This window comes from Vicia villosa, linkage group LG4, assembly GCF_029867415.1.
Source record: "Vicia villosa cultivar HV-30 ecotype Madison, WI linkage group LG4, Vvil1.0, whole genome shotgun sequence".
Taxonomy (NCBI): Eukaryota; Viridiplantae; Streptophyta; class Magnoliopsida; order Fabales; family Fabaceae; genus Vicia; species Vicia villosa.
In genome coordinates this window covers 155,474,734-155,489,391 of record NC_081183.1, presented here as the reverse complement: position 1 = coordinate 155,489,391, position 14,658 = coordinate 155,474,734, and the positions used below count along the sequence as shown (strand labels likewise).

The window sequence follows — 14,658 nt, the reverse complement described above, 5'->3', positions numbered from 1 at the left end:
TTGGGAATAAAGGGTACATAAAATTATTTTATATTATCAACCAATTACAATCATGTTAGTGTCAAATCATATTGTTATTTTTAAATAAATTATATGACATGACTAAATTAATTATACAAAATAATTAAATATTAGTATTAAAATCAATTATACATAATAATTATATATTTTTATAAATAAAAGTTGGGAATAAAGGATACATATAAAATTATTTTATATTATCAACAAATTACAATCACGTTAAGTGTCAAATTATACTGTTATTTTTAAATAAATTATATGGCGTGACTAAATGATAAATTTTCAACGGATGACATTGTAAATTTATTTTACACCACTTCCTTTTAACTCATAAAAGTTATTTAATATTGTATTAGATAAATTATTCTTTTAATTTTTTTACAAGTAAGTTATTAATTTATAATCGAGAATAAAATTTTAAAATAACCGCTGGTGGTGGGTATTATTATTAAAACGTTAATGTTATATTATAAAATTTATTAATTTTTTTATGTAACTTTATTTTATCCTATTTTATATAAATTATTAATATTATTAAAACAATAATAATGTATAATACACTAGCCATTATTAGCAATTATGGTATAAACAATGCGTAGTAACATAAATTTAAAATTGAATATTAATTATGATTCTGTTACTCTTTAAAAAATTATTATTTTCTATTTCCTTTTAATTTTCATTGTTTTTAAAGATTGGTTTTGTATTTTTTTTTTGTTAAATGTATTAATTGGTTGTTCCATTATGACCAAAATTACATATAGAATTTTAGTAGCTTATTATTAAAAGATTCTCTTTTAGGCTATGTTTAGATTGATGGAACATAACGGAGCGGAGTAGAGCGGAATATGACGGAGTGGAGCGGAATGGAATATAGATCACATTCCATTGTTTGGTTAATTTTTTAAAAATCTTTTATTCCATCTCATACAATTGGATGGAAAAAAAATCTTTCATTCCATAATTAAATAGTTAGTTAGTAGGATAATTATGAAGTAATTAATAATAGTCAAGTAGGATAATTATGAAGTAATTAATATTAGTCAATAAAATAAAAAATTACAAAAATAACCTCAATTTGTATAGTTAGTTAGTAGGATAATTATGAAATAAATAATATTGTGTTACTTAAAATATTCAATGAAATAAAAAATTACAAAAATAGTCTCAATTTTAACGCCAAAGTTGTTAAGTGATTCAACAACTTTTTATATATAAGATATTTTGAATTTGAATCAAAATAATTATTAGTTAGTTGAATTTGTTGAAAAAGAATCATAAGTGTGAGTAGTGTGTGGAAGTTCCACGTTGTTTATGAATATAGAGATATGAGCATTTATAAGTGGGAGAACACACACCTATCACCTTAAAGTCTTGAGTGAGTATGTGGTATGTATTTCACAAAGGATTTGCTCTTAAAAGAAATGTCTCAAACTAAAAAATACTCTCTCGTGTTGACCTCCCAAATTGCCCCAACAAAATTTCGATAATGTGACTTCAAATTGAATCTAATTACACTTCTAACAACTTAGTTTTTTATTTTTTATTTTTGACATAGCAGACTTTTAATTAACCTAATTACACATTTAACCACGTAATTGCTCAAGTTTAGACATATGAGTTACTAGAATCTTCATGTTCCGAATTTTAACCAACCTAATTTACACATGTAACATTTATTTACTTGAATTAAGTGAACTCAACTTTGAATTCGATCCACATACACATATAACTATTATGTTAGTTATTTGAGGTTTAACGTTATCATCTTTGAATCTAACCTAATTAAACTTTTAACAACTTAGTGACTTGAACTAATATGTTTCTAACTTTGAATCAATATAACTACACATGTAATGACTTAGTGACTTGAACTTCGTCGCTCCGACTTTGAATTCAACCTAATTCCACTTATAATACTTAATCACGTAAATTTAAACTTTTTATCTTTGAGTTTACTTTAATTACATCTCTAACGTTGTAGTTATTTGAACTTAGAAGTTCCAAACTTTGATCTAACATAATTATACTTCTATCGACTTGGTTACTTGAGTTTAAACACTTCGAACTTTGAATTAGCAGTATACTTCTAACTAGTTAATTACTAAAATTTAAATATTTTTATCTTGGGATCAGCCTAATTACATGTCTAATGATTTAGTTATTTAAATTTAGTTATCCCGACTTTGACCCAACCAAATTACATTTTTAATTTATCTAATTACACGCCATAAAACTTAGTGATTTGAATTTTCGAGAATTTCTTTGCCAACCTCCCAACTCTCTAGCCCATCCCTGGTAAAAAACCCAAACTACCCCTGACTTCGGAAGTTCATTTCCGAAATGCAAGAAAAAGGTGTTTTCGGAGATGCATCTCCGAAAACGCCTTTTTTTTTTGAAAAAATTGTCTTGTTTCGGAAGTTCATTTCCGAAAACAGCATTTCGGAAATGAACTTCCGAAATAATGCGCGTTTTGCAGATTAAGCAAAATAGCCCTCCCTCCCCCTAATCATTTACCCTAATCATCATCAAACACTTTCAAAGGAGAAATCTCTGCAAAAAATCTACAAAAGCAAGTGTGAAGTAGCCAAACTCATCTTCCAAACTCAACCAAACTCATCATCAAACACTAATTGGTAAGTTTATCATTGTTTTTTCAAGTTTTAGATCTATTTGATTAAACTATATTAGGGTGTTTAGAAACTGAAAAAATCACATTAAGATAGGTTAGTACTGATATTAGGATGTTTAGTAGGCATAAAAATGGTTTTGGTTTAGGTTTTTGGGGTCTGCCATTGGAGGTTGGATTGAAGCTCTGCGCAGGGGTGTTTCGGAAGTTCATTTCCGAAAACACCTCAATCCCAGTTTTCGGAAATGAACTTCCGAACTGTATCAGAAGTGCATTTTTTTTGTTTTTTATTTTGTCTCGCATATTGATCGATTTCGATTGTTTACAGGAACATGTCAGGCAACCAACCAGCACGCATCAGACAGGATAGGGAGACCCAGACTACGTCGGCTAGACGCGAGCGGGCGGCGGCGCAGCTGGCGTCGACACAGGGACAGGGGCGGGGCCGGGGACGCCGTGTGCGAGTATCCGAGGACGTGGGAGAGGGTACATCTGGTTCAGGATCTAGGAGTCGGCTGGCTCGGGCATCTTCTTCCCGCCAGCGAGAGGAGGAGGAGGAGGAGGAGGAGGTGGCGGCAGTGACTTACCACGATCCGGAGGGGGTACGGGATGTCGACCCTCCAGCCGAGGAGGAAGATGAGCAGGAGGACGGCTATCCGGGAGGGCCCTTTGACACTTCCGTGATGATTCACTACCACGATCACGTCGTTCGGCGGATCTGGGAGGGAGAGGTATTTTTTTTAATTTAACCGTTTATTTGTCACCATTTTTTATAATTTAACCGTTTATTTGTCGCTTATTTAATATATGTCGCTTATTTAATATATGTCGCTTATTTGTTTTTTTTTTTGTAACAGGAGAGAGAGCCGCTGAAAATGGTGAACCACGCCCGCAAGATTTTCAGTCTGTTTAAACCAGCAGCTGAGTGGCTTAACGACCATGTGCGAGGTTCAGGGCTCAGCGGACTCTGCATGACGGGGTACACCACCATCAGCACCGGCATGCAGGGGGCATTTGTGGAGCGCTGGCACAAGGAGACGTCCTCTTTCCACTTGCCGGTTGGGGAGATGACGATCACCTTGCATGACGTGCAGTGTCTTCTCCACCTGCCGATTAGGGGGCCGCTGTTGACCCACTCCAAGATCCAGAGGGTGGAGGCCATTGAGTGGATGACGCTCTACTTGGGCATGGAGCACGAGGTTGCTCACTTTGAGTGCGTCACGAAATCTGGGCCTCATGTCCGGTTCACCACACTGAGCACTTATTTTGAGCACCACCTGGACGCGGCTGCCGAGGCTGAGGGTGTGGGTAACGAGCTGTTCACAGAGTATCACCGCGGCTGCGCTCTCCGGTGCTGGTACATGCATGTGGTAGGCGCTGCATGCTTTGTGGATAAGAGTGCCAGGTACGTCGACGTGACCTACCTCCGCTACTTCATGGACCTGGATACCGTTCACCAGTGGAACTGGGGGGCAGCTACTCTGGCATATCTCTACCAGAAGCTGAATGAGGCCTCCAACTGGAGGACGAGGCAGTTGGTCGGATCCTGCACACTGCTTACGGTACGTTTTATTTTAATACATTATCGTATTTATTTATTTATTTATGTTTCGTATTTATTTTTAAAACATTATCGTGTTTCTGTTTCAGAGCTGGATCATCTCCTACTTCTCCCGTATCCACGGCTTTCACATCGATCCTGCGTACGTGGACGCCATGCCCAGGGCCGCCAGATACGCTCTCCAGAGGGGGAACAATGCGGTGGGACCATACCGTCTGTACTTGGACCGCACGATGCACGACGACGTCACCTGGAGGCCGTTCGTCGACTACGCTCAGATTGTCCCCTTTGACGGCATTGCTCTATATTCAGGCTGGTTGGCATGCGGGACCGGCATCATGGTCCGGTATCTCCCTGAGCGGTGCATGCGTCAGTTCGGATTCGTGCAGCGGATACCCAGGTCACCCTTTGAGGCAGCTCCCGACACAGTGACCCGAGTGCAGCTCACTGCCATATGGGAGGACTGGCAGCATCATGTGGTACCGCAGGAGTACCGTCTCACTCGGGTCACACAGGACTGACACAGTGAGGAGGGGTACGTCACATGGTTCTACCAGGTGTCCCATCCTCTGCTGAGACCCGATGTTCCCGGCGCTCCTAGGCCAGCACATGAGGAGATCCTGGAGAACCAGCAGGCCGAGGATGACCACGCCATTGATCTCCTGCCGATCTGCCAGCGGATAGAGATGCTTGGGCGGGACGCGTTGGATCGAGGTGTCGTTCAACAGGGCGGTCCAGATGCAGTCGCCGTGATGGAGATGATCGTCACTGATGCAGGCCGTGCGGCGGCGTACAGGCGGCAGAGGTGGGCCCAGGGTGAGAGGGTTAGGCACACCCAGTAGTGGTCGGGTTTATTTATTTTTTGTTTTCGGATTGTATCTTTAGCACACTATTTTTATTTGTTTCGGTTTGTATATATTATTTTCATTGGATTAGTATTTTTTTTATTTATCATATTAGTATTTTCAGTTTATCTATTGCTTATTTTATTTGGCGTTTACGTTTAATTAAAATGCGAGACTGTTTTAGATAAAACATAAAAAAAAAACACAGTTTCTGCATAATTCGGAAATGAACTTCCGAATTCACCCCCCATGAGGTGTTTTCGGAAGTTCATCTCCGAAGACACCCCCCATGAGGTGTTTTCGGAGATACACTTCCAAATTATGGAAATTTTTTTTTAAAAAAAAAAAGCGCTTCGGAAGTTCATTTCCGAAGCAGGGGTATTTTCGGATTTTCGCTGGGGGTGACCCCCATAGGGACGTGGCTAAAGAAATTTTCTGAATTTAACATAATTACACTTCTTACAAGTTGAATCAAGATTTTCCGAATTTTGATTTTGCATCAACATAATTACATTTCTTACAACTTACTTGAATCAAGATTTTCGGAATTTTAGTCAATTTACTTACACACCTAAGATCTTAGTTACTTGAGTTTAGATGTTGCAACTTTGAATCCAACCTAATTGCACTTCTAACAACTTAATTTTTTTTTTCAATTATAACATTTTAAACTTTTAGGTCACCTCATTACACGTTACTTGAACTTACATGTTCCGACCATGTATCCAACCTAATTACACTTGTATCGACTTAATTTTTTCAATTTAACATTTTAAACTTTTAGTCAAACATGAGTAACGAGACTTAGTTAGCTAGTTAAACATGTCTTGTCTCATTAAAATATTGATTAGATTAACTTAAGGTTGTGTTGTCTCATAAAACGTGATTATTCCTTTCATTTCTTCTCATCTATTGTTAAATTTTGATATTAAATTAATTGGAATGTTTCATTGAAGATTTATACATGAAATTGCAGAATGTAGCTAGGTGCTCAAAAACACATGACAATAAACCATGCTTGTTTTTCTATCAAAAGAGGTGTTCAGTAAGTAACAGTAGTGTTTTTCATTTGATAAGGTGAAAACTGTATCCTTGTAAAACAGTTTCATAAGCCAAAAAGAACATCATCAAAACACACTAGAGCTGGTATATAAACAAAGTAGAAAAAACCACTATATACCCGAACTGACACAGGATGAAAAACAAACCAAAATAAGAGAGATTCATTATTTATTAAGTACATACAAACCCTTTCAAATTTAATTTCCCATCACTGCAGATTATGGTTAGTGAACTCCTATACACACGTTCACCGAAGAGTTGATATTTCATAGTCTGTCAAACTTCTAAACTTCTATTTACAAGCACTTCATTTTAGGGGTGCTGTTCAATCTGCAACCAAGATAACCAAATAGTATCAGTACGTGTATGACCAAAGATTAAGATAATGTTAATGTCAGCAGCATAGCAGCGCCGACAAAATGGATGAATGGATTCTCTCTCTTTCTCTTGAGGTTGGAGAGGAAAGAGGGAGGTGGTTTCTTACTCTGTTCTCCATTTTGAAGGAAGTTCTCATTAGTAGTACCCAGGTAGGGACATCTTGGATAGCTCTCCATTATATCTGATAAGAAAGAGACCAATCTGTTAGTGCTAACATACTTCCAGAACTTGATGTACAAAATTTGAAGCCTGGTTGAAAGATCTAACATGAAGCATAAATGGAATTGCAATTTACTCATCAGAAAACACACTCATTCATGAAAGCAGAAAAGCATGCAACCACACTGAAACAGATGCAGCGATGACTCTTTATGAATTGGAAAGAAAACATACCAGAACTCTGAGAAAAATCAGCAGTCAGATCGGAAAGGCTGAGGTTTCTAGAAATCTGACCCAAAACTCCAAATGATGACATATCTGGGTCAATGAGTGCTCCATTCATAGAATGGGAATTTGAGTCAACACTATTAAATGATGTAACCGCTGCATCACCAATAGTTGGGCATGCTTCCAAGACAGTGCCATCATGACCAAAAATGTAAGGGGGACTACCCGAATATCCGGGTTCTGATTTTATCATTCCCCCATTAATTCCTTGTATCAAACCCAAGCTTGAGTTTTGAGATGAAAGCATGCTTGGTGGGCTGTTAATCCTATTGGCACGAGCAGACATCTGAGCCAAATCGCGTAAACTTGTGTTCAGCGATGACCCGCCATTATTAAACACATCATGTAAGGTGGAATGTCTCATATTCTCTGGCTTCACAGCTGCACTGGCTTGCTCTGAGGCATAGCAAGATGGATTCTGAGATACTGTTAAGAAAAGAGACAAGTGTTGGAAAATTGTAAAAATAATGAAAACATCTGTAGTAACAAAACAAGTAACTGGATTCCACACTCTGTTTAAGTATTCAACCACTTTCCATCTTATCATTGTCTCTCTGGAATAGTACAGGTTGTATTTTAAAAATGAAAACATTTCCCAATTTCTCCAATCAAATCCACCGATTTGGCAGCTCAAAGAGGAAAGGAACAATAGAATTTCACCCATTTTACTTTCTAAACAGTTGCAGAAAATAGTAGAGAAAGGGAAGCTTGACAGAAATACCCAATATTTATAATAAAATGCAATTGAGTGGAAATTCAATCAATCCCACCGCCCTTCACAAGATCAATTGTAGTCTATAACCAAGAAACTAATATTTTGAATTGCAGCATAACTGAACTAAATACTTAACTTGAGACAACACAACCAGGAGTGCATGAACTATAAACAGTGCAAATTGAGCTTAAACCTACTTCATGTTTGCAATATTTCATAAATGGTAAAACCCAACTAACTTTCTCCAATTCTATGCAATGTGTTCGGAAAGAGAAGGGAAGGGAAGGGCCGGGCCGTCTGAGTAAATGAGAGGCAAAATCTAAAACCTACTAGAGTGAGACAAGGAACAGGATAGCTCTTTAAAATAACTTTTAGGAGACTGGAAAACAGAAACAATAAAAGTTCACTTCAAAGGGATGAAAACAATGTCTATGGAAATCATAGAGACTTACATGAAGAAACATGTGAACCATTAGAGTTGGGTAGTGAAGCAACAGCAGTTGATTGTAGCTGACTTAAATCAGCTTGTTCCTTAAGCAACCTGTTGAACTCAGTTATTTGCTCCTTCAGCAGCAACCTCAAATAATAAGCCTTGAAAAATTCTTGATTTTCTTCTTCGAGCTTTTGCCAAACTGAAGCATCAATACACATGTACATGTTAGAAAGAGAAAACTAAATCATGGTTGACAGGGTAACTATTTACTTTTATTAGATATTTTAGGAGTTTAGATAAAGGATGAAGAGAAAGAATGAAGAATTTAAAGAGTAATTATGGTTTGATATGACGGATGATAAATTTGAAACAAAAAGAGACTAAGCACTAACCTGCACTAACCTTTATATATACTAATACAAGATTTTATATCCTAATTAAGGGAAGTAAATCGTGAAATAGATACTCTAAGATAAAAAACTAATCTTGTGAGATAATCTAATATACTCTGAGATGATATGATACAATACATTCACGTCGTCTAAGTTTTTTACTGCAATATCTAATTCAAGCACTAAAGACTTTCAACAACAACTAAAAATCAAAACCAAACCTTAATCCTGATAGGAACATATCTCCAAGGGAGGTTTGGGAGCTAGAACATAACTTTACGTTTATAATACTGACATGGCAAAAGTACAGAGCCCATGTTTGAAATTTCTAATTTCAGCAGCATCTATCAACAAGTATCCATGTAGTTTATATATTGTTTCTTTTTCAGAAGTTACTTATCTTTCTTGTAAAGGAAGTTAACATATTATGTGATAGTAAATACAAACTAATTACAGCAAAAGTAAATAAGTTGAGACAGAAAACAAATGTGAAAACATGTAAATATGAATCACAATTTACATGGTGAAAGACTCTATAGGTTTCTCTGTCTCTGGCATTCATTTTTTAAATCACTGATAAGTTTCTATATAGAATATAAGACATGATTAAAATTTGCATCATTACTATCAGAATTTCAATGTTTTTCATTTTCAAAAGTACACACGAATAACTTTAGAGTTTACGAAGTAATGAGCAACAAGAACCGCATCTTATACTATAATGATGAGGTTAGATTAATTGCCTCAATATTTAACTCCAATAGAAATCTCTGGAGGCTTCTTACAGCAATCTATGAACAAAGTATCAAGCAACAAATACTATTGTGTATATGACAAAGAAATGCTTGTTTGGATAAGTAAATTTGAACTCAATCAATTAAACATTTTAAATGTCATGTTTGGTCCTTTTAAGCTAGGAAGCACATATATGACGGGACAACATTACAACCTGCGAGAATAAATAGATAACTTTTAAATTTATAGGACATGGTTATAATATGACATATAAAATGATATTGTTTATTAATTATTGTACTATTCCAATTTGTGTTGGCACAAATGTTCAAGAAACAGTAAGTAAAATAATTGAATAATACAATTAGGAGTACTAAAAGTGTTTATAAAATTTTCAACATAAACTCATGCCTCAGATAAACGCAACATGGACACAAATACTATTTCGCGGCGTCTGTTCTTTGCCTTTTAGTAAATAATCTTTATCATTAAGTGCCAGACATACTGCAAAGCCTCAAAGACAGCAGACAAAATATTACACAAAAGCAAAGAAAAATGACAACTGGAAGGTCGATGAGTAATCATCGAAAACAGAAACGAAGAATAGAATGCGAAAGTAGTGCAAAAATCAACTCTTAAAGGCTAAAGCGGATTTCATAATATTCATATCACATTTCAGCAGCAGAGGATTCTGTCATTGATACAATACTATCCACAGCATATGTAAAGGCAAATAAATCATCTAGAAGATTCTACCAACTCAAATGTAAATAAAACTTGACTTATTTGCAATTTGCATAAGGCAGTAAAGCAGAAAAACATAATACTGAACAAATGTTCATACCAAGTTCTGTAAAACCAGGCTCAATTTTTGCTTGAGCTAGTAGAGTTTCCACAATTTCTTTTGGGTTCATATATAGTTGCAGACATCGTTCTATGAGATTTTGTACCTGAAATGAGTCAAATAAACACCACTGCCAGTGTCAGATAAAAATGAGAGTAGAATGAACGGTAAAGAGATTTTAGGAAGAGTCGGTCAAAGGGGAAAGATAAAAATAACGGATCAACAGAATTGTTTAGATATTGTAAAATAGTATTAGTAGGCAAGCAATAGTCCTTAAATACAAACCTTTTTGTTTAGATATTGTAAAATAATATTAGTATCAGCTAATATATTAACTGGACTGTATTTGTAGGAATCTTTCCTAATCGTCCTTTTATGTTGATTCTATTTCCTAACCTTTAGGAAATGGCTAGATTTGCCTAATGTGTATATATTGTATCCCGGTCTCTCTTTGATACATTGATACGAGAGCTAGGTTCCAAAAATCCTAGTTTCTAGGTTTAGCCATCGTTAAATAAAGGGGCTCTGCTGGTTTCAGTTTTGGTATCGGGTGTACAAGAGACCATCAACGTTTGGACCAAAGGCTGCCAATTCGCCATGCCCCTGAGCCCCATTGCCCTAGGATGTCTCACAAACTCCCATTACTGAGTTTTTCAGTTGCAGTGATGTATAAGCCACTGCACGTCTCTCACTGTTTGAGCGCTTTCTAGTTGTTTGCACTCCACTTTTAGTTCATTAGCAACCTGAGTTTGATTTTTTTGGTTCCCCGTTTTACTCCAATACTGTTGGAGATTAGTTCTCAATCATAATTTGGTGGCTCTCCAACAGGTTTTCTCTTCAGCTACTACCTTGGCTCATTTTGGTAATTCTACTGTTTACTTATTCCTTCCTAAATTTTAGAATCTGGTGCTTCTGATCATACAGTCGATAATCCCTCTCATCTTTAATCAACCACCTCCTAAAACACCTCACCACACAAACCCTCACTGATGGTTCTAACACACGTGCAGCTACTAGTGCTGGTCAAAGACTAGAGTCATCGAGTATGAATAAAAGTTACGATAAAGTTTCAAATAACCTTTTAAGTTTCCAATCCTACAAAACCTCTTACTAAAGGGTTTTAAGATAGTAAAATTCTCTTTTCTCGTTCTCCTTTTCCCGTTAAACTAACAATGGTACAAATTAAAAACTGAAAGTGCAGATGTGTGTAGCAAAAAAACAACTTACCAGCTGAATATCTTCACGAGAAACCCGTCGCACAGATCCACTCGACATGTCTGAAATTCCCAAATTCACTGGGCATAATAAACATAAACAATAATCAAAAATCATAAACTACTTTCACTTAAATACAACATTCTCATATTTTTCTATCAAAATTTTAGCAGATAAGTTCAAACGTCGAACAGAACCGAAATTGCTTTTCACAAATTAGCAACCAAAAATCTAATATCAAAATCACTAGGCAAAAAATGAAAACCGATTTTTGAAGTTCTCTTCTCAATTTCGAAAGAAAAAAAAAAGCAGATAAAAAATAATTACAAGATGAGATGATTGATGTGGAGAAAAGTTGAAAATGAAAATCAAAAGAAAGAGATAAGAATAGAATGAATTAGACGAACCTGGAAGGGTTGGAAGTTTTGAGAGAGGAAGAGAATTGAAGAGGTGACGACGGGAAGTGGTGTAAAGAGGTTCCGGATGATCACCTTTTCCCAATAACAATAATAATCGGGTTATTATTCTAACCAACTTCGTCTAAAGAATCAAATACTCCATTTGCCAATATTATAATCAAAAATATATTTTGTTCTAAATTATATATTTTGATTTTTTTTTTTTTTTGAAATTTATTGATGGGTTGTTCCATTATGACCAAATTACATTTAATATTTTAGTAGTAGTGTATTGTTATAAGATTCTCTTTTAAATTCTCTCTTAAGCATTCTATCCTTTTACTCATCAATTTGCTCGATTTTTGGAAGTTAATTTTATTTTACTTCATAGTGTTTATGTATGAATACAACAGGACGACTATATTACGAAGAATGGATAATAAAGATATACACGGTCTGACATTCCATCTTCTTCTTTTTCACACGTGTTTCTCCTTTATTCTGCCATTTTTCTTCTACCCAGAGTTTTTTTTTTGCATATATTATCCTCATTCCTGCAACACCTCCAACGTGTCTCCTGTCAATTGGCCATTCGCAGATTACACCTTATCTTCTTCTTCTTGATTCAGATAAGAAAAATCAAAACTTTTCTCTCTCTCTCTCTCTCTCTAATTTTTCCTTTTTCACTCTCTCTATTCTCTTTTCTACTAGAAAACATATTCAGATTCTCTCTCCCAAAACCCAGATCTTCGTCTTGTTCCTTCATCATATTCATTTTTTTTAATAGAAAAATTCATCACTTCAAAAATCTCATCTCTCATAAACTCAGAAATCACCTTCACTACCAAGAACTGTATCCTATCGAATCTAGAAAATTTATTCCTTCCCAGAATAAAGTATCACTGAACTCATAAAACCTCTTTCTTACCAAGAACATCAATTTCACGAAACCCAAATTTTTACTTCCCTAATCTCCCTAAACCCAAAATTTGTTCTTACCAAAATCACTCATCTCTCGAACCCAAAAAAATACGTCTTTTCAAGCCCACCGCTTATATAAACTCATATCTGATTTGCCATCATTGACAATCTCCAGAAAAAAATCTCCTTACAAATTCTAGAAAACCCTATTTCTTCATATTTCACACCAACCCCAAAATCTAAAACCCTAATTTCTCTTCTTCTTCCTCCTCCATTCACACTAAATTCCACAAAATTATACCAACCCTAACCTTTGTTTTCCCTCTCCTTCATCCTTTTTATGTTTACCCTTTGTTTTCAATGGCTGATTCCACTAACCAACGCCTATAACCCTTACTATCTCCATCTAAACGAAATGTATAAGAGGTGCCTCCATGTTGTAGTTTCTTGTTCCTTGAAAAAATACAAAGGGATTTCAATTTATTCTCCTTTGTGTTAGATACAAAATTGATACAAATGAGAGAAAAAAGGAAAGAGAGACATTATCAAAATATTTATTAGATCTCAAAGGTTTCGCAGTCAATAATGGTAGAAAAATCGATATGGGTCTTTGCTCTTGTTTTGAATTTCACTTTAGGAAAAGAAATTTGTCATTAAAAGAGATGAATTATAAAACAGAGAGGAGGATGGGGTTAGTAGAAGATAGAGAAGAAGAATGAAAAACAAATAATGAAAAGAAGATAGAGAAGAAGAAGGAAAGTAGAGATAAGAAAAGAGAGAAGGAAGGTGGAACAAGTATTAGATAATTAGAATGAATGAACCAAAGAAAAAAGAAACTAAATGCAAAAAAGAAGAACTATGCATTGGAAAGAGACAATATGACATCAATAGTTAGAATTTGAATTTTTTTTTACATGTTTTGCCTCTAAATCAGACACTTGACATATGAAAAGGCAAAGGCAAAATTGGTGTTTCCAGACCCATTAATCTTCTTATATCAGATTATTTAGTTTGAGTTTTACTTATATAGCAACATATGTCCTTTGACATTTTGACATAATATAATATACATATAATTTTACCCAAGAACACATGGATGAGATAGCGAGAGTTTCTTCCAATTTAACTAGAGGTTTTAGGTTCAAATTTAGCCTTGGACAACAATAAAGCTCTCGCTTTAGGCCTCAAAATTTATTTTTATATGAAGAGACCTAGGTTATTTTTTTATTTAAAACACAGTCATAATAAATACTATTTTATTTATTTAAAACTAATATATATTTAAAACTAATATATATAAGTCAATATATATAACTAATATATATAAGTCAATATAATAAATTTATATATTTTATATTTTTGATTAAATACTATATTTTGAATAAAAATAAATTTAATTTCAATGATAAATCACTTTTTCAATGTATCAGTGCTCCCTAGTGAAAAACTCCCTCCAACAAATGGTATATGAGTCTTTGGTTCGAGAAATAGACCGACTAACTTATATCGAAATGTCCAAGAAAAAGTAACATGGTACCTTAATATTTTGGATGAATAATTTATGTGTCTCCCACAAAAATGTCTAGTCTTACATTATGTATCAATGTTTCCTAGTGAAAAACTCCCCCAACACTAATTTTGTAAAAACTAGGTTCTATTGTTCTAATTTGTTCATTTTAATCTTTATTTATAACAATTTTTTATATTCTGTGAATTTTTTTTTTATCTTAAAATATATAATGTCAACTCGAAATCAAGTTATTCAAAATTACAACAAAAAAATGAAGCTTTTATTGCATCACAAAAAGGGGCTCTAAATAAACATATTAAAACAAACAAAAAAAACCAATATTAATACGAGTTTGTGAGATTTGTTAGTAGAAAAAGGACCGATTAAAGTTACCAATATACATTTTCCTAGGGATTAATTATCAAGACACTTTTCCTCATCACTTTATATTAAAAAATGTCTAATAGAGAAAAATGAGAAATACGATGGCTATTTTACTCTCAAGACATATATACAACATTTTGTTTTTGTTAAAAATTGTTTAACAATGTT

The 14,658-nt window shown here is 34.6% G+C and overlaps 1 protein-coding gene across 1 annotated transcript; it reads right to left on the bottom strand.

The window, feature by feature from the left end:
* Window positions 1-6,180: 6,180 nt before the first annotated feature.
* On the bottom strand, window positions 6,181-11,843 carry LOC131595618 (uncharacterized). Its single transcript, XM_058868015.1, has 7 exons — window positions 11,685-11,843; window positions 11,290-11,357; window positions 10,063-10,168; window positions 8,111-8,290; window positions 6,890-7,369; window positions 6,603-6,677; window positions 6,181-6,448 (listed from the first exon to the last, which is right to left on the bottom strand). The coding sequence occupies exons 2-7, from the start codon at window positions 11,335-11,337 to the stop codon at window positions 6,444-6,446; spliced, it is 894 nt and encodes a 297-aa protein (XP_058723998.1). The 5' UTR covers window positions 11,338-11,357; window positions 11,685-11,843; the 3' UTR covers window positions 6,181-6,443.
* Between the last annotated feature and the right edge of the window lie 2,815 nt (window positions 11,844-14,658).